Raw genomic sequence first — 24,481 nt, forward strand, 5'->3', positions numbered from 1 at the left:
ACACACACACACACACACACACACACACACACACACACTCGGCAACTCAACACCCTAAACACAAAACATTTACTCGCATACAGGATACATTCCGGCACTTAACCCAGATATCCTCTCAGACACCCCAGCTGTGCGTATAGCCTACGTAGGCGCACAAGCACACTCCTATAGGATAGGCTATAGCCCACGGCCCAATGGCAAAGGGTCTTTATTACGATATTAGGCTACATGGCATCATGTCATGGAAAGTAGAGTTATGATTATGAATATGCAACATGGAAAGTAGAGTTATGATTATGAATATGCAACACAGGGTTCTTGAGGCAAGGAAATTCATATCATGTAGCCTATGTGTGTCCTTTCTCTCGCAGGCATTTTACCGCAGTGCATCCGCAGCATCCCCTGAATTCAGCGTAGACTACAGAGGTGCCACTGCAGGGTGCAGGCAATCCTCTTCAGTCGTGTATCGTCGTCTGAGTAGAGCTAGAGAGATAGTCTACACGATTTATAGGCATTTCGGTCAATTCTGATTTGAATGTTTTGGGCCCGTGTGCACGTTGTGAGGAATTATTCGCAATGCTACCCCGTCCGAAGCATCTCTTCTACCACGATTCGGGAGTCATTAGGTGAAATCATTTTTGCCAAGCAACACTGGATCGGTGTTGATGAAACAATCTGACCCAAAGGACGGAAGGATACCAAACCAGGAGCAAGGCTTGAAACATCGAGAAATCGTGGACTATTTGGGCAGACCGCATGCTGAAATAAATTCGATTTAATTAGGTTAGAATTAGGTTAGAGGCTAAAGCAAAATCAATTTTTCTCGTAACAAAACATAGTTTATTCTAGGGCCTATTCCAATATTTCTTATAACCTAGGTCTTGTATTATTTTCTTGGAACATGGACTTAATTAGGCTAGCAATGGCATGTGTTTAACAGTAGACTTGACTGTATACTCAAATATTGGATTGAATCGCATATTTGCTGACAATTATAGGTATTTTAGATCTGCGGATTAGCCTAAACTTGTGTGCCCTTACTGGCTTTTGACAGTGACTCTTAAATCATCAAGAGATCCAATCCAGTACAGAAATTGCATTTGGTGTAGCCTGCAGATCTCGCGGGGGGGGCGATAATCAAATCCCAGGTTCGCGAGTCTCACAGGCTAGCAGATCAGATGCAGGCCTAAACTTATGTACCACTTTAACTGTAATGCAATGTAAAACTGAGCCTCTGTAGTGACACAAATATAGGCCTATCAGAAATACATAATGTCTAAATAAACTTTGCAACCAGTACAGATCTGAAGCACTCTGATTGCTATACTGTATAACATCAGAATATAGGCTATTTGCCTGCAGTAATTCTGCCTTTTCTGCCGTTTGCACTCTAATGCATGCTCAGAAGCTTCCTGTAAACTGCGCCATCATTTGGATAACATCGCATGAGCTTCCATAGTGTCATTTTAATCCAGAACTAAGGGCCACATATGTGTTGAAACATTTTTAAAAACATTATCTCCAAGGAGTCTTCCATAAAACACAGACAAGCATTCAATGAAATAGGTCCATAAAGAGGCCATTATATATACAGAAAAATATAATTCTTCACTATTTCATTGGAAATAGTTGACCTTTTTATTATTCATAGCACACTTCCTGTGTCCATCTGGGAGGAGACAGCTTCAGTATCTTCCATTTGAATCCAGTCAACATTTTTCTGGGGTGCGGAGGAGGAGAATTTTTACTCTAAAGTAAGATTCTACAAGACTGGTTGACTGATATATTTGGTCTTTTTGGGTATTATTTTGTGGCTGTTACACCTGCGGACATGTCTGCTGTTCGCCTGCTGCTGCTCTCTCTGCTTGGTGCCCTTCTTGGTGAGTGGGGTTAACTTTGTTTGCATTTATATTATTAGAAAAGAAAGTTGTTTGTGTTACATCTGGCTTGAATGCCACACTCATTTTAATTTCAATTGCAATGCTTTATGGGCATGACAAGGAATGTTTCAAGTATTGCCAAAGCAAACATAGCCTATACAATAAATGACAATGAAAATCAAACACAAATTAACAATGAAAAGAAGCACACAATATAGATAATATTGAAAACACCCCCACTATTATTTTGTACATTTTAGTAGATTGCTCTGTATATTGTATAACATTTGCCACTTGTATTTTGCACTGTCCTGTCTTGTCTTGCACTTTTTTTTATTGTTATGCGCCAACAGACCTAAGCAAATTCCTCATATGTGAAAACTTACTTGGCTCTGATTCTGATTAGTCCAAACATTTGTTAATATTTATACAACCTCTCTCCTATGAACAGTGTCCCTGTGCCACGGGGCCTGTGCAGAGGTGGACTCTGAGACAGAGGCTGTGGCAGGAAGAGGATTCAAACTGGGCTGCATCTCCTGTAAGTTGAGGAGTGAGGTGGAGGGCACTGCTACAATCGACTGGTTTTTCAAGGCCCGGGGGGAGATTGACTATGCTCATGTGAGTATCAGAAAAGTGCTGACAGTAATGCTCAGACATTTCCAGGGTAATCTGTGCCCACGTAAAACATACTGCTACGACAGACTATAACAATCATCTGAGTGTATTGTTGGAGTGCTTTTTCAAAGGGCTTGGGTTAGGGTTACGTTAACCAGAGCCCAGCCCTTAGCACGTGCGCGCACACACACACACACACACACACACACACACACGATATGGCACAGTGCTGCCCAGAGGGAATCAATCAGAGTGAGACTGCGGACCACAGAGATCATTAGGCCCACAGGGACAGGGCAGTGCATGGTCACTTCAAATAGCTTATGACCTTCGGTGTAATTTACCACTCAAGGAAACTCTCTGACTCTACTGACCCTAATGTCACTGTATCATCAGATATACAAATATGATGAGGACGGTCCCACCACTATAGATGAGCGTTTCGAATACCGACTGGACTGGAATGGCAGCAAAAGGAGCACGGACATCCAGGACGCGTCCATCTACCTCTTCAATGTCACCTTCAACGACTCGGGCACCTACCGGTGCCTTTTCAACCGTGTCCTCACCTACCCTTATTACGAGTACCAGACACAAGTCTCCAAGGATGTCCACCTCCAAGTGGTGGCTAAAGGTTTGGTATCACGTCAAGTCATGCATGCTGTTAGGTCAATGACCATTGAGTTTGTAGTCACGATCTTGTGTTCTGAAACAACAGCACTATGTGCTTGCCCACTTCCTTTGTAAGTGCTTTGTAAGAGCCTAGTGCTCTCCCTGAGTGTTTGACCCCCCCCCCCTCTGTCTTTGTGCAGCCACCAGGGGCACAGCCTCCATCGTGTCCGAGGTGATGATGTATGTGTCCATCATCGGGCTGCAGGTCTGGCTGCTCATAGAGATGATATACTGCTATAAAAAGATCTCTGCTGCCGGGGAGGAAGCATTACGAGAGAGCGCGTTAGTATAACCTTCTCCTCTGTGATCTCTCTCTCCTTTGCTTTTATACTGTACTCTGTACTCAATAATACCCTTTTATGCTCTCCTCTTGTCCGTCCTCCTTCCCCCCCTCCTTTGTCTGCCTTCTCATCCACCCTTCTCTTCATACCCTCGCTCCCAAACCTAATCTTTGCCAGACTGCTCCTTTTATGAGTCCTTTCATGTTCGTCACTTATAGCTGATGGGAGCTCTCTTCCATTGCGCCTCGTGATTCACTGCCTCATGGTGCCCCCTTGTGTGCGGTGGACGACAGAGCGCCTTGTCTGTGCCATTTATCTCAACCATTTTCAATCCATCTTTTTTTCTTTCTTTTTTTTTTTAAACGTATCGTCACATTTTGTCTTTATCTCAGCCTTGTGTGTATTCAGTGCTATAATCTAACAGCCTCTACCGTTTTCCTCCCAGGAACGCTGAATATTTAGCTATAGCCTCAGAGAGTAAAGACAACTGTGCGGGGGTGCAAGTCGCAGAATGACACAGGTAGGTGTCCAGAGCCCAAAGATATTGTTTCCGGACCAGTATTTGGCCAGCCATACTTTTCCATGTTTTTCCCCCTCCTTCTTCTTCTGAAGTAGTGGTATGAAGAGCCCTCATATGTAATTTGGTTTCCAGCGTTTCTTTTGGTGCCGTCGAGGGACCGATCACTACATCCACCACCCCTTGGATTGCATGAAGACATCCAGAAGTATCAGCTGTACACACTCTCTCTCTCTCTCTTTCAAGACTTTAACTTTCCTGAGACTTGACAAGCGACATGGACACCCTTATATGACGTGACCAGAATGAGAGCATGGTACCAGCACCCCGTATGTATTACTCATAATAGCATGTAGCCTACTGTATTAAAATGACAACTCATTATGCATCCAGAAGGCTTTGTTGTTGAAATATGTCCCTCTAAGTGTATCTCTACATTCATATAAAGGTTCTGCAAAGAGAGTGTATTTGGTTATCAACAAATTCTCACATATTAATCCATCTACTCCCATTGGTTGTACTGTATGTATCACACAATGCACAAGGATCATGACATGAAATTATGTTTATATTTGAATGTGATAGGCTATATTAGACTGTCTTTCCAGTTTAATTGGTCTTGACAGAAGTCTCACAATGTACAATATATGATATGAAATAAAAAAAAAGATGAAAACATGGAAAATAGTTCTCTACAATTATCATTTTTAATTGAGTATTATATATTATATATAATATGAGTCACTTTTGTTTTGGACAATAGTCAAAAACTATGTGGGTTTGATCAAATCCAAGTCTCAAGGTCAGAGAATGAAGTCATATACCCATACACAAAGATAAAAACCTTTCTGTACACAGACACCTCTTACCACATTCGATATGACTCCAATCAACTTGATGAATATTTTACCCATTCAAACCCCATTGGCTGTTCTCATCTATACAGTTGGCACTATTTAAGCTGGTAGACACAGTCTGTGTCAGGGTACTGAGGCAGGTTGAGCTGGTACTTCTTCTCCAGGGACGGAGGAACAAACCGTCCTCCCAGATAGTGGTACCGTCCGCGGAAGAGAGTGGCGGACTTCTTGGGTGCAGTCAGGGAGATGAGCATGTCTGGCTGGAGCCCGTCTGTGCTGCCCTTCTCCACGTCCCAACCTGGAGAGAACACATCACTACAGACAGAGTACTCTCTCCAGAGTAGATTTACAGGCACACTGTTGCTACTGAATCATACTGTACTATAGGAAGTCCTTTTCTTCCTTTAATATATTCGCTTTGATTATATTGACTGAATTGTTGGTTTGTTAAACTAGTTCACTGAGGAAACAGGCAACACTGCCCTATTCTCATTCAAAAACACAGAGGGGGTCCTACCTGAGGGGATGTCGATGCTAGCTATGGGCACCGTGGTCTTCTTAAGCACATCCAGGATTGAGGCAAAGGGTTCCCTGACAGCACCCTTGAAGCTAAAGCCAAAGATGGCATCTATCACCAGGTTGTAAGCCTCATCGACAACTTTTGGCTGTAGGGAGCAGAGGTGTCTGTTTTAGCACAACCCACACACCTCATTCTCAGAGAAAAACGGACAGACTTACGCGCGCGCGCGCACACACGCTGTACACCACTGGATATGTTCAGTCAAAACAAGCTACAATATTACATGATCATGTTGCTCAGAACAAAGATCATGACACACTACTGCAAGAAAGAGCAATTTACCTCAGGCATTTCAGTCAGGAAAGGTATCTCCATCTTCTCACACTGGGTGGTCAAGCCCTGGAACAGTGGTTTGTTGGGCCTTTTGGGGTACAGGATGGTGGGTTCATATCCCTGTAGTCACACACAAAGTTCTACTGATGGGATGGGATAGGATAAGTAGATGAGGATGATACTGACAGACTGTTGGACGACGATTAGTATAGTAAATTGCCAGTTTGGGAATCATTAAATGTCTAGCTGAGTACCTAGGGCTGAAATGAGGAACTGATTAGCAATGATAAGATACTGTATGGACATGCGATTACAAGAATTCCAATGTACCTGTACCCATACTTGTTACACATGGCAAATAAAGACACTTTCTGTTCTACTTTAAGTCACACTATAAAAAAACATACTACAACAACAGCAGGTTTAGAATGTAGTGCAAGAGAGAAACACTCACAAAGAGTTTGAGATGTCTGGCACACACCAGGCCATCACCTCCATTGTTACCTGGGCCACAGATCACCAATAGTGAGGGTCTGTCTTTCACCAGAGAGCTGGTGGGGTAGGCCTGAAATGGAAGAGAGACATGTGAGGACTAAAACACACTTTTACAAGGTTGATGTTAGATTTGATCGTCCGGAGAAAAGGGGGGGGGGGTGACTCCGCTACACATCAACCAATCACAGCACTAGGCAGCTACTGGGTCTGACGTGGACACAGGGGTCAGGACGATTTACAAAATTGGACCCAGGAGTGGAGCTACTGGGACAGCGCTAAGTGGGCAAGCTCCGCATATCGCAATACCCCTGCTCGGGCACGCTCGCCTGGAGGCTCGATGGCGAGCAGGGGAATTGCTCAATGCTCGCTGCCCACACACCTCCTGGCTGCCAAACCATTCCTCTGAGCATTTGATGACGTGTAGCGGAGTTCTTGCCCCGCCTCCCTCCAGATGATCCAATCTAGCATCTGCCCTTTTACAATAGACAGAGCAGTAATACTTCTTGTTCGACAGTCCTGGAGAAACACGACATCTTACCCTGGCGACAGCTGTGGCACAACTGAGTCCAGCCAGCTCCATTAGCTGGTCGACACTGAAGCCGTACTCACTGAAGAGCTCCTCATCTATGTGTTGAGCCTCCTCCTGCCTAGGAACAGAGACAAAGGTTTAGTGTATGAACACACGCGCGCGCACACACACAGGCTGGTGTAGACCCAGGGCCCTTACCCAAGGTATTTGATTGAATGGGCCATGGTAGATGCTTGTCGAATGAAGCAATCCTTATTATGGCTGCGGACCAATGATGGACCCCAGCTTTGGGTAAGAACTGTAGTTGCCCTTGATGTCACAAGGAACCCAATCCCAAACAGAGCCTTAACACTCCACATCCAGTTGGATCAAACACCTCAAAACCTGAAAGATTTCAGAGATTACATTAGTGCGCCTTTCTCCCAAAAATGTCAGGCAATATCCAGATAGCCGATAGCGACCTCAAAACCATTATGTGCAGAACAAGTTGCTCAACATTTGTGAGAAATTATTAGTGACTCACGTCACTCACCAAATGTTCAGTCTTCTAGATTAACACGTTGTTTACATAAATAAGGAGACTGGACAACTTACGAAACATTTTGCAGCAGTTAAACGTAAATTTAAGCTTACTGCCATCCTCCTGCAATGTATGATCGTGCAACCCACCTGATGGTGAAAACACTTCCGGTTTAGTGCATTTCAAAATAAAAGACTCGCTGAAGTTCGCTTTCTGGTCTGCTGGTAGCGATAGCGAAACAAATCGCGAGATCAGGATGGTTGTACGAGGCAAGTGTCGCATCAGATTCTGTTTTTCTAAAATACCTCCAATAACCACAAACTAGTAGAATGATCTTATTGGGATCTTGCTTACAGCAAGACCACTAATCATAATCTTCTTTGTAGATTATTATGATATGTTGATCACTATATGTTTCTGAATATTTTACCATTTTAACAAAACTTGTGGTAACACTTTATAATAATGATCAGTTATAAGGCATTTATAAAACATTTGTTAATAATGAACGAATCATTAACAGATCATTTATAAACATGTGTAAATGATTCATAAATGATTTGTAAATATACTAGTTAAAGATTCACAAATGACCTGTAGATGATTTATAACACATTATCAACATTAGCCTACTTGTAAATGATGTGTTCAACATTAATTAATGTTAGTTAATATGTAGTAAAACATTTGTAAATGATTTTAAGAATGCCTTATTTATTTGTTTTTCATGTTATCAAATAAAAATCATTTAAGGATAATTTACACATGTTTATAAATTATAGTTAATGATTAGTTCATTATTAACAAATGTTTTAATAAATGCCTTATAACTGATCATTATTATAAAGTGTTACCAAACTTGTCTACAGGTGATTATGCTCCAGTATGGACTGATAGAAGGATCCCACAATGTTTCCCAAAGTGTTTTAATCATTCAAAACACATAATCTAATTTGAGGTCACACACACACACAAAATCTACATTGTAAAGCTTTCTGATAGTAGTGGCCTTCACCCCACAGGTACTGCAGTGAAGTTTGACTAGATATAACAAAGAAACAACATTTGAAAAAAACATCAATCAATTTATGCATAACAACAGAAAAAGAGACAGTACATGATCAATTAGATGGGAAGTGGTGTCTATAAGGCCTCATGCAATGATCCATATGGAAAAGATAAGAACAAATACTGATCGATCTACTACCTTTAATGACCGTTTGGATCAACCAATAATTTCAAATGCAGGAACATGTTCACCTCATACACATGCAGCTTATGTACAAATAACTATGTAAAAAGTTATAATGATTACATGTAAACCTTTTATGTATAAAGAATAGGATAAAGCAAAGTATCAAACGTGTTTAACAATATCAATTGCTCTTTGTGCATCATTCAGAGCTGTTGGAATCAGGATCTTCCTCAGCCTCACATGATTGGACACTTTTCCACTCTAACTCCACTCTGACACAAGGAAAAAAAACAGATGTCAATACACACAGGAACAGAATAACACAAGTTGAAATGATGACTGAATAATGATTTAATGAAATGATAGAGGATTAAAACAACAAAGTTTATTTGTGGGATGTTTGCATGCATGTGTGTGTGTGTGTGTGTGTGTGTGTGTGTGTGTGTGTGTGTAATGTGTGTGTGTGTATGTGTGTGTGTGTGTATGTGTGTGTGTGTGTGTGTGTGTGTGTGTGTGTGTGTGTGTGTGTGTGTGTGTGTGTGTGTGGATCAGGGACCTACCTTGCGAGGGGTACTGCTGCTCACCACATAGGAGTGTGGGAGAAGGCCCTCGGCGATGCCTCCACTACGGAAAGAGCGAGAGGCTGAGGTCACGGAGCAGCCGCCGGACTTGTCTGAGGGCAGGCCACAGGAGCCACACACCACCGTCCGGCTCCGCAGGTTATACTCACTGTCCCCGCACGTGCTGTGGGCCACCTGCAGGGGGCGACAGTGGGTGATACACAGTTTGTGTCTACCTTACTTACAGTTCCTGTACTGCATTCAACGTAGAGACAGAGAACTGTATGTATTGTATAGTCAATAGAGCTTTGATTTCTCTCACTCACCATATCATCATCATCATCCTCAAATTGTGTTCGGGTGACCTTCCTCATTGCCATTTCCTAAGTGAGAATAGACGTTTTTAAAACCACACGGTCGGATGTAAAACTGACTGAGCTAGCACGATAAATGAACAATGATCTCAGTTTTCAAACAAACTGACGACATATAAGTTTAATTTGATTTGATTTGATAACGTGTTCCCACCTCTCCATTGGAACTGATGAGGATGGTTTGGAACTGGTCTCCGGTGCCCCATGAGGCCTGGCCCTTCCACACCAGGTCAGATGGTGGGCTGTGGCTGCCCCCTGCTGACGCCGCCCAGATCTGGCCACCCCCAGACGGAGGAGACAGGCACGCATAAGGAATCTAGAAGCACTTGTACCACGACAGTTACAAGGACAAATGTATTCGTGCCAGCGTGTTGAGTACCACTACAGAGATACTCACCGTGACCCTCTGCCCAGCCTTCAGAGTGAATTTTGGAGGAAACTTGAAGACTATGGGGGTGCCGGAGCCCACCTGTCGTTTAAGCTGCCAGTTACCCAAGTTCTGATCCTGCGGGATTATTAATATGACATATTCAGAGATCTTTCCCAGATATATACAGTCTTTTTTGGCTTTTGTCAGACAGGTTGAGGATCTCGCTGCTTCTCTCACCTCATCCGCTTTGTTGCTGAGCTTCACGTACTTCCCCTCCAGGTCCACCTCCTCCACGGTGACGCGGCCACTGGCGGAGGCCTGCTGGGTGATGCGCGTGCGAGCCACGGCGCCCCCCGCCACGCTGGAGGCCTCGCTGTCGGTGTCGTTGGGACGCCGGCGCTTGGCAGAGGAGCTCTGGGCGCGGCAGTGGACGGCCCGGGAGTGAGAGCCAGAGGAGTGGCTCCCCGCAACCTGCCGCATGGAGGTAGGGCTGGGGGAGAGGCGCAGCCTGCAGGCGTGGGAATGGACCCACGCACAGAGGGAGGGAGGTTTATGGGGGAGAAACACAGACAGAATGAGAGAGAGAGAGAGAGAGAGAGACAGACGCATGTTTGTGAGAGTTCAGAATGAATTTAAAACGATAAGGAGTATGTGTGCTCTTGATGTACAAGGAGGCCACGCCTCTTTACCCTGCATACAAACAGTACCTCGCTTCCTCTCCCTCCAGCAGCTTCCTGTAGGCGCAGATCTCCATGTCCAGCGCCAGCTTGACGTCCAGCAGCTCCTGGTACTCGTCCAGCTGCTGCTGCATGCGCTGGCGCATCTCCGCCATCTCCCTTTCCTTGTCCCCCAGCAGGCGACGCGTGTTGTCCCTCTCCCTGGACAGCGCCTCCTCCAGCTCCCGCACCTTCGCCTCGCCCGCCGCCAGCTGCAACGGGTCGGGAGGCAAAGCCCTTGTCATCCTTAACGCAGTTCCCTCTGTCACTATACACCGGCGTCCACGTCAACGTATTGTATATTGCAATAATTTGCAAGTGCAAATAAATAAATACAAATGACGTCATTCTCAGAAGGATTAGGCAAGTGTCTGGTTAGCTGGTTTTTCACTTTACCTGTTTCTGCAGCTGGCTGAGCTGCGCAGACATGGACTCCAGGCGCACCCGTGTCTGCTGCAGCTCTTCGTGGGCTGCTCCTACCAGGTGGCTGCTCCTGTCAGCTGACTGCCGGGCGTTCTCCAGCTGGCAGACAATGACAGACAGGGCACCCGGAGAACAGCAGCGTGAATGTGGGGTTGCTGCACAGGTGCAATCACGCTACCTCATGGTGGCTATTAGCCACACGCATACACACACACACACGCGCATGCTGTGGATCCTACTATTGTTTTTTTTCCATTGCCCACCATCATCCCAGCCTCCACCCACTCTGTTCTGTACAGCATTGCATGTCTGTCCGGGGGATTGTTACTTATTGCCTCTGCCTCGGCGACCAAGGTCTATGTTTTTGGTGGCGTGCGTTCATTCGTTCGTTATTTAGCACGATTACGCAAAAACAGACCGAAATATTGGAGCTGATCCTAATCACTGGGTGGGTACAAGAATTAAAATCAAACTTGGCTGCCCATTCTTTTCTTCATTCACCTCATCAAGGTCTTCTGCTTAGTTTACCAGTAGACATATTGCATACATTTAAGCATTTTCCCTGATCTCTATATCATACGGATGATCTACCTTGGATGTGAAGGTCTTGTCAATTTCCTCCTTGTACATTTTGATCTGCAGCTCGTGCTGGCCTCGCATATCCACCAGGGCTTCGGCCAGCTTGCTCTCAAAGTCCTGCTGGTGGCCGTTATCCAGCTCCACCATACGAGACTCGTGGCGACGCTTGGTCTCCCTCAGCTCCTGCCGGACAATTACAAGCACACTCATAATAGCCGTAGCTAGATGTCCCATGACAGGACCATGGCATATAGCTGGTTATTGGCGGTCATTATGGTACAGCAGTGTGATGATGGGAACCATGTCAAAGCCTCTGACCTCGCTGTAGAGGTTCTTCTGGAACTCCAGCTCTTCCTTCAGGGTCTGGATGCGGTTCTCTGCATCCACCCTCCTCAGCATCTCATCCTGCAGCTGCTTTTTGGCATCACCCAGACTGGTGTCCAGCTGAACACAGCAAAGAGCTCACTGTTAGGATGTCAGACAGAAATACAACCACAACACACATACACACACACAAGTCTGATAGCTGTGTGAATCGTGAGTTAACCTTGGTAAGCTGGGCCTTCAGGTCCCTGTTCTCTGCCTCGAGGTTGCGCTTCTCTCCCAGGGCGGTGGTCAAAGAGGCGTCCTTCGAGTTCAACAAGGCCTCCAAGTCCTTTAGCCTCAGTTGGGCCCCTGCCAGGTCAGACTCCTTCTTGGTGTTCCTGAGGAGACATGCAGGGGGCTCCACTGATCACTCTGTATGTATGTGTGTGTGTGTGTGCGTGCGTGTGTGTAAGTGTGTGTGTGTATGTGTGTACGTGTATGTGTGTGTGCGTGTGTGTGTGCGTGCGTGTGTGTAAGTGTGTGTGTGTGTGTGTGTGTGTGTGTGTGTGTGTGTGTGTGTATGTATGTGTATATGTATGTGTATGTGTAAGTGAGTGTGTTTATGCATTGTTGCACTCTGATGGAATTTTCAGGAGATGTTTAACATTAACAATTCCTGAAACATCATATTCTCCCCATTGTTCTCCCCAGTTAAATGTCAAATGTTTTATTCCAAACAGGCAGGATATAAGTTCACACCACACATATTCAAATAATACGATAACACATGTTGGAAATGTGATTACGAGTCTCCTATTCTCATTCATATGAAGTCTATCCTTGGTCTATTTTGGGCAGAGGGAAGCCTGGGAGAGAGGCGGGGTGTTTCCAGCCCTGTGTGACTCATAGTTCTCCATCTAGATCCATCACGATGTGTCTGGTCGCCACAAACCACAAGCGTTGCTGTTTTGGCTAAGAGGCTGCCATGGTAACGGGGCCGGGCTTTGCCGAAGAGGGCAGCCACCATCTCAATATTTGTGGAAAGCTAATGGGAGCCAGGAGCAGGACTCCCCAAACACTGCCACGTATTGTACAATTTGTACATTATAATAACGACTGTGGTGAGTGGAAACGGGAAAGAGTTAGTCACCGCTAGGGCTCTGGATGCAGGAGCAGGATGGGAGCTGGTCTGCTGGAGCTGGCTGATGTCTAACGAGGAGAACGTGCGTATGAGCAATGGGGAGAGTAGCCTATGCTGGAGGGGGGAGGTCTGGGTGGGTATGCTGGAGGGGGGAGGCCTGGGTGGGGCAGGGCTCTTTCCTTGGGCAGAGAAACTCTTGTATCAGCACAGCATGGTGGAAGACAAGTGAAAGGTTGGGTTCTCCTGGACTCCCGATGTGTAGTAGGGAGCCTTTTTTTTCTCGGAATCTCCAGTTCCGTCACATTACATTTTATGTATGATAACACAAGGCTGGCCCAAATGTAAACATGTCTGATTTAGTCTGATGTTGAGGTTTAAGAAAAATAAGCTTTCAATCAGATTCATCCCTTCTTCAAAGTATCCCACAGGCACTTGAATCAGAATACAAAACATCTGGATCCGTTAGGATCGTTAGAAACTGTATATTTGTGTATTGTTTTAATTGCAGAGCCATAATTTGAGCCTAACTTCTCAGATATATGCTGCATGCTCTTGGGTCTGTTCTCCAGTGGCAGTTCTATAACTGTTGGAGACACGGTGGTGGGAGGGCTTTCACGTCTTAAGGCTATTGGGACTGAGCCAGACAACCCCAACTGCACCAGAGTGGAAACAAGAGGCATGGAAAGTCTGAATCCACACACACACACACACGCATACACACACACACATTCATACACACACACACATGCATGCACACACACACAAAAAGTCAATACAAACTCACACACACACAGTCACACACACACACACACACAAATTATTGTGATACCTTTTGCCATAGCTGTTCTATATTTCATGCTAGGGTGTGCCCATCTCAATGGGTGTGACCAGCCATCACTACATTCATAATAGACTACAACTCCCTATAAATACTTGGAATATAACGGGTCACACTTTCTGAACTCATACCTGGCCTTGAGCTCCTTGAAGTCCTCGCGCACCTTGCCCAGCTCCAGCTGCAGTCGGGCACGCTCCTTCGCCACCGAGTCCAGCGTGGAACGGGCGTCGGCCAGCTCGCCCTCATAGGCCGCCTTCATCCCCGTCAGCTCGCAGCTGACTTCGGTCTCCGATTCGGTGATGCGAAGCCGCAAGCCTGCATTCTCGGCCTCCAGCGAGCGGACCTTGTCTATGTAGACGGCCAGGCGGTCGTTGAGGTTGCACAGGTCCTGCTTCTCCTGCAGCCTAGTGATCCGGTTGGGGGAGAGCGGGGTGCTCGCACCACGGGGCGTACGGCTCTGGTCGGGTGTTGCCATGGCAGGTGAAGGTTATCTGTGTGGAGCCACAAAGGTGAACTCTTTGGAACTTTTTGATGCAATGTGAAAGCAATATAAAAGAAATAGTCAGTGCTCCTATTGAAAGGACAGCCTACTCTAATGGTTGATAATAGCATCGGAGTGACTTTAAACACAAATTAAATCATTTCTGATATTCAGCCAACACAAAATGAAAGACTTGTCTGAACTGTTATGCATGAAGATATATACCATCTAGGTATTGGACTATAGCCTACACCTAAAAAAGTGATTATAAGTGAAATTGCTCAGTCTTACCTCACAAGATGGTTTGACAAAGAGAGCTAAATCAGAGGATGGCTTATCTTGAAAATAGCTCCAGTACTCTGTATACAGCCTTTCCTTCTGTTTCTTTCCAACCACAAGCTCTGTCTGAGAATGACTGGGTCAGCATCCATGTATTTGAGAGAGAGAGAGAGCAAGGGAGAGGAGAAGGGAGGAGAGAAGCTGTCTGGAAGTGTGGTACTGACTGTACTCCTCCCTCTTTCACAGCCTTCCCTCTCTCACTGAGATGTGTGCGTGTGCTGTTTGAAAATGAATGGTTGGTGTTGCCATTCAGTGAAAGTCATCATAGTATGGCTTACAATGCTAAATTCCTAACCTTTCCTTTAATAGGATATCTTACAAAATGTACAGATCTTACATACACTAAGGCAGAAACCCTCCTTCCATTGTCAGTCTCCTGAGTTTACTTTTTTTCTAGGAGACATTTCCTAACATTCACCTTGAAACTATCTAGGTTCAAGCTCTGTTTGATGGTCAAGGGCAACTCATTCCACTCCTGAGTCCTGTGTGAGCAAATGAGCATTACCACATCTTTGTTCTACACCTTAGAAGATACAGGTTGGCTCCGGTTCTGTGGCTGTGTGATTCCTTAACACTAGGGACCTGGGTGTGATTTTTTAGGCAGTGTGCAGCCATTTCTATACATGACATGTGTAACTATACAGAGTGTATGTGCCACTAAACCATGTTGTTTACAGTGCTAAAATATTTAAGACATGTTATGAATGTGCAACTGTGAAAACAGGCTAAAACTGCTGTTGTGCAGGAACAGGGTGTCTTATCAAGTCTGCCTCATCCTGCTCTGCTGAACAGGACAGCAGGCTCCTCTCCCACCCATGGACCAGAGGAGAACCTTTCCCACGGCAGCTCTCTGAAGCTCTTCTTTCCAGGATGTCGGGGCGAGCCGTAGGAACTGCTCAGGTGGCATTTGGGCCCTGGCTCACCTGGTGGACCTCCCCTGCTGGCAGACACAAGCTTACTAGGAGGCCTGCCTCCTGTCACAGGTCCCTGGAGAACGGCCACTCCCAGACCAGATGCCTCACCAGCTCCTCTCCGCCACTGTACTACCCCCTATGTGCTACAAAGAAGATGAGAACAGATTCTTAATCTTAGCCAAAAGGCCGAGAAGCAATACTGGACAGTGAAGCAGAGGAAGTAAGTTGTTTCCCAGGACAGCACACCCATTTCATGTAACCTAATTATCTATGTAAAGAAACTACAGTAGATGTGTAAATTTAGCGAGTGAATTTGAACTACTTAAAACCTACAAGGGTATGTAAATCACTGTGTTACATTGAATCAGTGTAGCAAAAGTCCTCATAGTTTATGAATGAGAAGTGAATGACCATGAGGTTGCCTCCTCACCAATCAGAATTCAGTTGGAGTTGGCTAGCTGCAAGTCAGATAATGGGCAGGGTACAGTTACAGAGGATGACAGTTGACTCTGAAAGCGGTACACAAATCCCTATTATGATTACAAATGAACATTCAAACTAACTTTTTGGCTGAAACTATAACCTTTATCATAACAAAGTCTGCCCTCAATAAAACTATTCATAGGACTACTGTTCATCCCTTCGCTTCTTCTCTAACGACTCCCTGAAGATCCACATCTCTACAAGACACGTGAAGCCGAATTATCCTGACAAGGAGAATCGCTGCCTATCTTTCGCCGCAGGCTCAAAAACCGCCTCTTCAAGAAGTACTAGGCCTACCTCTTAAAGCACCTATTGTATTTATATTTCGCTACTTAGCCTATGCACTTTGGCTTTAGCACTGGATTATGTTCTTAGTCACTTGTTTAGAAAGGAGATGCCCTTATGCGCTTTGGAATGTAATAGTATCACACAGGAAAAGCATGGATCTTTGTCGCCACCTAGTGGTAATTTGTATCGACTGATCTAATGGCCATCAGCTCTGCCATCTAGTGGTCTGGTGTAGGCCTATAGAATATTTTGACCAGCCAACTACATTATTAAAGCTAAAGAAAATGTACACTGGAAGTTGTTCATTTGTGTATTTTGAATACAATTAGTTGATACAGTTTGACCATCGTTCATGGATCGCGAGACCGTATAAGAGGGATAGGACTAGACCAGATAGGACTAGTATAGGCTGGCGGGCATGTGGCAGCGGATACGTTGTTGCAGAAGCGAATAGGACACTCGACGGGTCGAATAAAAGTAGCTACTGCGTTTGGCAATTTGTACCGTAGACTACTTTGTTGTAGTCTAGGCTAGTAGTCATACCAGGTGTTAGGGATTGTAAATCGAAATATTTTCTCACGTAGTACTAGTCCAAAATGTGCATTTAATATTTGAAACGTTGAACGTGTCATGTGGTTTCTACGAAAACCCGGATTGGATCTCCTTGGTCACCTGGGTAAAAGCCTTCGAAAGCAATAAAAATACGTGACAGACAGGCAGTAATAATACATGTCAAACACCGCCCTCGCGTATGATTCTTTATTAAAGCAATTAAATCAGAATTGCTGCTTTGTACATAGGCTATTAGTAGGACATGAGCCCGGTGGCATGGCTAAAGACAACTGACATTTCAAAAAAGAAAATCTACAAAGTAATTAAGCTACACCAAAGTGCCTCGACGTGCGTGATAGATATGACTGACTGTGACACTTCGAATACATCCATACTTGCCTTTAAAACAACAACATTTTTACATGCGTCCAACACGACTCCACTCCATATCTTACTATTATCTGCAACTAACAATGCAAGAGCCTTGCCAGCGGATGGATACAACTGCAGCGCTGCCGTCTACATGAGAGGGCAACCCAGAGAACAATACCGAAAGCAGGAAAAAGACGAGGTTTACAAATAAACTAATCAAATTTAATAGCAAAACATCCCAGGTCGATTTGCGGGAGGCATTTAGTTGCTTCTTTTACTTCCGTCTGGCGCGCATGACCCTCTCCCAGAAGAAAGACGAAGTATCCACCGAGCAGCGTCGTTAGTAGAGCAGACGAACACAACCCCCAGCTCTGCAGCGGTCTCCATTTTAACTTCTTGCCCGGTCTATGCCTCACGTGTCCTGGACTGTCTTTCTCACATGACCCGTGTGTTTGTCCCCGTGATCAGTACTTCCATCTCCGTATATCAGTGTCGCTGAATATCACATTTTAAACTGTAACCTTCATGGATATGCTAGAACAGAGTTTGGACAGCTCTACGAGGTAAGAACGCGTCATATTGCTCACCGCTCGCAATGGCTTCCCAGGCCTAGCCCCAAGTCACCATTTTCCTTTGCAGCGCAATACGCTTTTATCATATAAGTTATATTTTGCTTTATATTGTGTTATTTTAATCCAAATAATTTGACTATTTTTGGTGCATGTCCCTAACTTGTGGTCCGATCGTTGCATTTAGTTGTATGAAAAAGAGTTTGCTCTACGTTAAATAGGGTGCTTCAAGCTAATGTGTAGGTAACGTTAGCGTTACAGATTGCTAGGCTGTGTCATTGGGGTTTAGCGACCGCGAATGTGTTGTCAGTTTGCAGAGCAAATAACCTCAGATGCGCGTCTAGCTACGTTTTAGCCATAGGACACTTAAATTGTCATAGCCATTAGGTAACTTTTAGTAATCGATCAAATGCACTGGCGTGTTGCTGTCTTAGCTATAGTGTTATTTATCTGTGCTTTTGATCATGCCACTGATCTCCCATACTGGTCAGTTTTTGGGGGACGCTTTCATGCAAGATCTTGTCCGCCTGCTTATAGTGCGGCGCAGTAGCCTATGAAATGTGGGTCAAGGTAGACATGCCGCAAAGTAGATGTAGTTCGGCGCTATTTTAGTGTTTTTTTTCTGGGAAAGGGGTTGGGTGTAGCTACAACTTCAGTGTTGTATTTTTAAAGCAGGTCTAGGTTTCTCCCAACTGTGGAGTATGCGGAGACGGACCTTTAAAAGAGCTGCACAACAACAACAACAACGTTCGCATTGCACACATGCACACACTGTTCAGCACCTGTCTACTCTCTGCTGTTGTACAGATTACTCAACACAAGGTGGCGCCACGAAAAGTTTGTTTAAGGGTCTTGACTTCTATTCAAAACTGAGGCTTCTTTTTTCCCCTTAATTTTCCAGTCACGAGAAACAGGAAACGGAGGAGGTTCACTTACAAGAAGGTTGGTGTCTTGAGTTAAATCCTTTCACCTCAAATCAGATTGACATTTTTCTGAAATGTCCTTGTGCTCCTGTGAAAGTCGATAAGGGGTTCTTAACGTGCGATGTGTGTTTTTACTCACAGCTGAGGCAGTGGGGCCGGAGGAGCATACAGCAGTGACCATCGCCAGTGTACAGCAGGCCACAGCATTCGGAGACCACAATGTCCAGTACCAGTTCCGCACAGAGAACAGTGGGGGACAGGTGGGCTCATTCAATGACTCAGAGATGTCCACATCAGGAGCCCAGAGCCCCATAGTCTGTAGATCAGTGTTTGATTTGATTTCACCGTAGATTGTACACTTTACTATATACATGAGAAGAAGACAAGACAGTGTCAGCCAATTGCTTCAGTTGACAACACTAACTCTGTCTTCTTTTCTCTCCAGGTGACATATCGTGTGGTCCAGGTGACTGATGACCAGTTAGAGGCTGCAGCTGACGGGACTGGGGCGGTCAGTGTGGTCTCCACTGCTGCGTTTGCTGGAGCACAGCAAGCAGTGGCACAGGTGTGTGTGTGTGCGTGTGTTTCATGCTAGTTAGGTGAATGTTGGTGGTGGTCGGAGGGGCCGTAGGCGCTGATTGGCAGCCACGCTTCTGTCAGTCTGCCCCAGGGCAGCTGTGGTTACAGATGTAGCTTACCACCACCGATATGACTGTGTCTGAATGAATACTGGGCTCTGTAAAGTGCTCTGGGTGTCATGAAGGGCGCTATATAAATGCAATACTTGATTAATCCCCGGAGGGAGATCAGATGATCAGCCAGATTAAAAGGGCATCTAAGAAACACGATCAAGACTAAAATATAGGCCTACAATATTTTACAATATATATACATTTTCAACCTGACGATGGTCTAGGACCGAAACGTTGTTGATTAAATGTTTGTCTGCAAGTGAAGAGGACAGTGCGGGAGTCTTTTCTTTATTTCAGTCAGCCTGTATGGTTTCTCCGACGCACCTGCCCATACATATGTGCAAAAAGTTTGTTCTTACAATACATAATTGTAAAATATTGTAATTTACAATATATACAAATATAAATAAGAAATCCAGATATACAGACATACGCAAAATTTCCACCTAGGGGGATCATTAAAGTCTTCATTAATGTTCATCTATCGTGCTGTACACGCGTGCAACAGAAAATAACAAGGGGATAGATTCCTTGGAATGCCTAGGTTACACTCTAAAAAGATTTTAGTGGCTGTTGGAGGTGGCTGATGTTTTATCTGTATCTTTCCACCCCCTTCTCCCTCTTTCTCTCTCTCTGTGGATCTCAACCAGGCTGTCATTCAGAACCCCTTCAGTAATGGGGGCAGCCCTGCAGGGGAGACTGTGGGAGGGGAAACGCGTTATGCATATTTCCCTGCAGCCACAGTCAGCGACGGGACGGCGGTCTCAGTCCAGGCAACCACGGACCCGACACTCACACAGGCTGGCGGTGAGGACCCAATGGTTCATGCTGGAGCTCTGTTCATCCCTGACCATTAGTAAAAGTGAATAAGCATGTTTATCCGACCCCTCCCTCCCCTCTCTAACACCAGGCCAGTTCTACGTGATGATGAGCCCACCGGATGTGTTGCAGACTGGCACACCTCGAACCATTGCTCCTCGCACACACACCTACACCGCGTGAGTATCATGTTATCTGCCACACACTCCAGCTGCTTGTACGCCATTTTCACACCAGAATGCCCATCGGCACCACTTTTCATTGCCCTCCCCCACCCAAACTCATTGAAATTGATTTTTTTTAGTAGGAGACAGTCTTCACCACTATACTTCTTCCCTTCTATTTTGGCATGATTGGTTGTGTGATTATTGTGTATACTATGAAAAAACACCCAACAACATTCAAACGAATCAAAACCTGCCGTCCCCAGAGACCTTGGTGAAAGCGAGATGCTGCAGCATGGCAGTTCCAACTGGTGAGGACAAACTTTCAAATCCCCTAAAAAAACAAAAACGACCCCCCCCCTCTCATATCTGTTAGACTGCTAGCCAAGATGTGTGGTGGTGACGCTAGTGGTGAGGTGGTGAGTGGTAGGTGTTTCTGTCTCTGCATTGTCATAGTCATCTACAGAGGAGGCCGACTCCGGCGATGGCTGACCGCAGGACCCATCCTCACGCGGATAGGCTATCTCCACATGCACTGGAGAGGCAACATTCTCTTAGCTGCCAGTGTTGCAACTCTTCCACACTCTTCCTCAGATACTTGAATAACTACATGTTGAATTGAATCGTCTTGCTACCGATGACTCATGTATCATACATAAATGATGCAATGTTGATTTCCATATGATAAGCTTGGTTAGAGGTGATAATGGTGACATCAACCGTGTTATTTTGTCTTTCTGTTGTTCTGTCTTTCCAGGAAGATGGATGGTCCAAGAGCACCCAGAGATGAGAGGAGAAGAGCACAGCACAATGAAGGTGAGGCACACACAAACACACACCTATCTAGAATACTGTGAATTGCACAGTTGCATCCTTTCTGATCCTTTTGTTCGTCTTGTATTTGTAGTGGAGAGGCGGAGAAGAGACAAGATCAACAACTGGATTGTCACTCTGTCAAAGATCATCCCTGACTGCAACATGGACAGCACCAAGACTGGAGCGGTGAGTCTGGTTATGAATCTGTCAGTTTAAAGTATTATAACACTTTACTCCAGTTAAAACACCCCATGTCAGTCAAGAACTGGAACGGATTGATGTTGGATTCTGCCTTTGGCTTTTGAAAAGGATCTGACCAGAGGCCGTTAAGTAATGATACTGTAGCTTAGCTGCAAGCAGTGACTGATCAGGTCAAGCCATCATGGCTGGCAAGAATCGGCATTAGCTGCTTTGCAAGTAGAAAAATGTTTCCTGGAATCTTGCATCAAAACCTCCCCAAACCAACTTCCAAAATCTCTGCCAAACAACGTCCAAAACCTCCCCAAAACAACATCCAAATGCTTGGTTTCACCCATCACACTTTCACTACCAAGTTTGGTCGTCCATCTTGGCTTAGCATCATTCAGTTGTTAGAATCCGAAAGCACCGCCTATCTTTGAAATATATCTACATTAAATTTACTGCTGACAGCTGCTACTGTGAAAGTAAGGTGGCCTTTTGCACATTGCACAGAACTACCTGCAGTTTTACTATAGATATGTTTAAAAGATTGGTGGTGCTTTCAAACTACAGAATATATACTTTTGAACTATATTTTCATAGATATGGTGTACAATTAGTACAGTGTAGATGGCCCTTTATTGTTTTATTCAATTTCTTTCCTCTGGTCCCTTTGGCAGACCTGTTCATCGTGAGGAGTAGAACCTATATACCAAGTTTGGTGACTCTAGGTCAAATGGTGTGGAAGCTAGGGGCCTTCAACGTTTTCTGGTTCAAAGCTTTATTAGAGCACTACGTGACCATGTGATCAAATGGCAGACTGTATCAGGTGAGGGTTTGGCCCAGGGTCCTCTAGAACTGCAATGAATCAAGTCCCTAGGTCAAATCATCTCACAGGAAACTGGGACCCCTCATATAAAGCAACAGTAAGAACAGGGATTTACCTCCTTCAAGGCTTGTGGGCAATAATGATGATGATGACATACTGTGACACACATATAATGGCACAGTAATGACATGCGACCTGTGCTGTCCAGAGTAAAGGCGGGATCCTGTCCAAGGCCTGCGACTACATCCGGGAGCTGAGACAGAACAACCAGCGGCTGCAGGAGAGCTTCAAAGAGGTGGAGAGAGTGCAGGTGGACAACGAGCTGCTCAGGCAACAGGTACAGATCACCCCTAACCAGGATTCTACAGCGGAAACCTGTCAATTAGAGACTGCTGCAAATGAAATGGAACAACATTCTGTATGAGTGGTAACATTCTGTATGAGTGGTAACGTTAAATGAGTGATGACGTTAAATAGCAAGCCATCTGTTCACTACAGTGCACATCTCCCAATCTCCTGTGACAGTTTATTTGTCTGGTATCATTTATTGTCTAAAATTAGATATTTTTGTGTTGTTATAGATTGAGGAGCTTAAGAATGACAACGCATTGCTTCGAGCTCAGCTACAACAGCACGGCATAGAAATCAATGGAGATGCAACATCACAGTGATGGACTGGAGACACACACACACACACACACACACCAACACCTGCAAATCTCACATACACACAAAACCACATACTCACTGGAACACTGCTAGGAACGCTACACAACGAAAGCATTACAGTAAATGCAGACTTGCATCATCCATAATGAACACACACATACAGTGTACATGTGTACACACACACACACACACACACACACACTAGGCTCAATAAAAGGATTGACAGACTGCAGGCTGAGTGAACCTCCTCCAACCAACTGGCACCCTTCTAACCCTGAACGCTGAAATTAATGACTCTGCAGCTGAGAGTTCCTCTCACATCTGCTCAAAGGAAAATCAATTCTTCACATTTTCATCTTTGCACCGGACTTCATTTTTAAGGGCAGATTATGAACTGTGAGAATTTGCATTAAAACAAAAATGTCTTGTTATAGATCCATTGTTAACCTACTGCAGTTTTCCTTTGCTTTCTCTTGAGTTTGTTGTGAGTGATACTACTGTGTCTGAAATGAATGAGTTCCTTTTTGTTGGTAATTTAATTTATTAGTTTACAATGAACATGTATACAGAGAGAAATGACAATTGCAGTAGGGATCATAGTGCAAACACAGGGCAGAAATTTGCCATGCCATTTTTTTTTAAAATGACAAACCGATATAGACAAATCAGGTACCTTCATCCATGTCTCAGTTTCTAAGGCTGGTGTCATTGTTAATTGGATTCAGTTATGTTTATTTGTCATGTGTAGAATGTTTAAGCCTCTGTCCATTAGAGTTTGTAAGACCTCGGTGCATTGCCACACCCAGGTTTTAAAATTCAGGCTTTCAGGATAGTAGGTGATAGTCTAGCTCAGGTCATTGGGACAGTTAAGTAGCTGTGGTTCCCAAACTCTTTTCAACTCTTTATTTTTCATTTGTGAATTGTCTTTGCTTCCCCCTGACATTGAAGTATAAAGAGAAACCTGTATATCAATTACACAAACGTGAATGATTTGTATTGGGCATTAAATCATGGTATGTTTCTGCTTATTGGCATACATCACTCATTGAATACACTGCTGTGTAGGCCAAACAGTATGTCATGTAAACACTCTTCAGTTCAACAAGAAATGTCCAGTCTCAACAGGGTTTATGAGAATATAAGAAATTCAAATATTCATGCAAGTTTGGGAACCAGTGTGGATGTAGCATGATGGAGGTCAGATCAGCGCTACAGAGAGGCTTCTACAGTGAAGGCAGTTGTTCTTTTTCCTCAGAAAGCAACTACAGCATGGCATTCTAACCACTGGCATGATAAATACCAATTGTAAAATGAAAAACTACTATGGCTTGGTTGACTGATTATTGGAGTGTCATGCTGAGTGGCTGTGTGTTAAGTACCCCTCGCCCCTGCAGTCTTGATATTGAGGGCCTATAGGGACGCTTGAACCTTCTGTACCAATCAAAACTCATTGATTGCACCTGCTCATTCTTTCAGTTGCAACAACCAAGAGCTGTCAGCCATTGCTTCCCTAGGGGAGTGTATCTGGTTGATGTGGTACAGTAGTGCCAAATGGGTCAATCAGTTTGACCTGGTTCAGTATAGGACACTATAAAGAGAAAATCTTGGTTTATCTATACAACACCTGCACATAGGAGCACTTGTCCATTTGCTTAGATTACAGCTCATTA

The 24,481-nt window shown here is 44.7% G+C and overlaps 4 protein-coding genes across 6 annotated transcripts; 2 read left to right on the plus strand and 2 right to left on the minus strand.

Annotated features, from left to right (window-relative positions):
• Nucleotides 1-1,831: 1,831 nt before the first annotated feature.
• On the plus strand, nt 1,832-4,306 carry scn1bb (sodium channel, voltage-gated, type I, beta b; the record flags this gene model as incomplete). The annotated part of the gene is made up of 6 exons (XM_084455669.1): nt 1,832-1,880; nt 2,332-2,498; nt 2,892-3,129; nt 3,308-3,449; nt 3,894-3,968; nt 4,101-4,306. The coding sequence occupies 5 exons, from the start codon at nt 1,832-1,834 to the stop codon at nt 3,961-3,963; spliced, it is 666 nt and encodes a 221-aa protein (XP_084311795.1). The 3' UTR covers nt 3,964-3,968; nt 4,101-4,306.
• Nucleotides 4,307-4,663: 357 nt separating this feature from the next.
• Nucleotides 4,664-7,382, minus strand: naxe (NAD(P)HX epimerase). Of its 2 annotated transcripts, none has more exons than XM_084455740.1 (7): nt 7,294-7,382; nt 6,898-7,083; nt 6,709-6,817; nt 6,130-6,240; nt 5,685-5,795; nt 5,340-5,487; nt 4,664-5,120 (listed from the first exon to the last, which is right to left on the minus strand). In XM_084455740.1, exons 2-7 carry the CDS (start codon nt 7,056-7,058, stop codon nt 4,918-4,920), a joined length of 843 nt encoding a protein of 280 aa, XP_084311866.1. In that variant the 5' UTR covers nt 7,059-7,083; nt 7,294-7,382; the 3' UTR covers nt 4,664-4,917. The 2 variants fall into 2 exon arrangements, with proteins under 2 accessions (XP_084311866.1, XP_084311867.1); XM_084455741.1 differs by having other exon boundaries at nt 7,232-7,361.
• A 1,268-nt stretch (nt 7,383-8,650) lies between these two features.
• Nucleotides 8,651-20,614, minus strand: LOC311322711 (lamin-A-like; the record flags this gene model as incomplete). Its single annotated transcript, XM_084454805.1, has 13 exons — nt 8,651-8,686; nt 8,975-9,169; nt 9,301-9,357; nt 9,503-9,622; nt 9,746-9,853; nt 9,956-10,226; nt 10,426-10,646; nt 10,831-10,956; nt 11,449-11,619; nt 11,755-11,880; nt 11,984-12,140; nt 13,853-14,200; nt 20,571-20,614. 13 exons carry the CDS (start codon nt 20,612-20,614, stop codon nt 8,651-8,653), a joined length of 1,980 nt encoding a protein of 659 aa, XP_084310931.1.
• On the plus strand, nt 17,174-23,929 carry usf2 (upstream transcription factor 2, c-fos interacting). Of its 2 annotated transcripts, none has more exons than XR_014630937.1 (11): nt 17,174-17,713; nt 18,621-18,661; nt 18,784-18,902; nt 19,088-19,207; nt 19,985-20,141; nt 20,245-20,332; nt 20,584-20,628; nt 21,075-21,133; nt 21,225-21,319; nt 22,358-22,479; nt 22,724-23,929. XR_014630937.1 is itself a non-coding variant. In XM_084454806.1 (11 exons), the coding sequence occupies exons 1-11, from the start codon at nt 17,676-17,678 to the stop codon at nt 22,811-22,813; spliced, it is 981 nt and encodes a 326-aa protein (XP_084310932.1). In that variant the 5' UTR covers nt 17,175-17,675; the 3' UTR covers nt 22,814-23,929. The 2 variants fall into 2 exon arrangements, 1 of the variants encoding a protein (XP_084310932.1); XM_084454806.1 differs by having other exon boundaries at nt 17,175-17,713; nt 22,351-22,479.
• Nucleotides 23,930-24,481: the final 552 nt, after the last annotated feature.

Source organism: Borostomias antarcticus (genome assembly GCF_949987555.1).
Source record: "Borostomias antarcticus genome assembly, chromosome: 21".
Taxonomy (NCBI): Eukaryota; Metazoa; Chordata; class Actinopteri; order Stomiiformes; family Stomiidae; genus Borostomias; species Borostomias antarcticus.

Bases quoted from the DNA above. Each gene is read 5' to 3' on its own strand.
- usf2 (XM_084454806.1), top strand. From the start codon at position 17,676: ATGGATATGCTAGAACAGAGTTTGGACAGCTCTACGAG. The intron at 18,903-19,087 runs GTGGGCTCATTC...TTTTCTCTCCAG, and splicing joins CAGAGAACAGTGGGGGACAG to GTGACATATCGTGTGGTCCA. The intron at 20,629-21,074 runs GTGAGGACAAAC...CTGTCTTTCCAG, and splicing joins CAGCATGGCAGTTCCAACTG to GAAGATGGATGGTCCAAGAG.
- naxe (XM_084455740.1), bottom strand. From the start codon at position 7,058: ATGTGGAGTGTTAAGGCTCTGTTTGGGATTGGGTTCCTTGTGACATCA. The intron at 5,488-5,684 runs GTAAATTGCTCT...TGCTCCCTACAG, and splicing joins TCCTGACTGAAATGCCTGAG to CCAAAAGTTGTCGATGAGGC. The intron at 5,121-5,339 runs GTAGGACCCCCT...TGTTCTCTCCAG, and splicing joins TAGCATCGACATCCCCTCAG to GTTGGGACGTGGAGAAGGGC.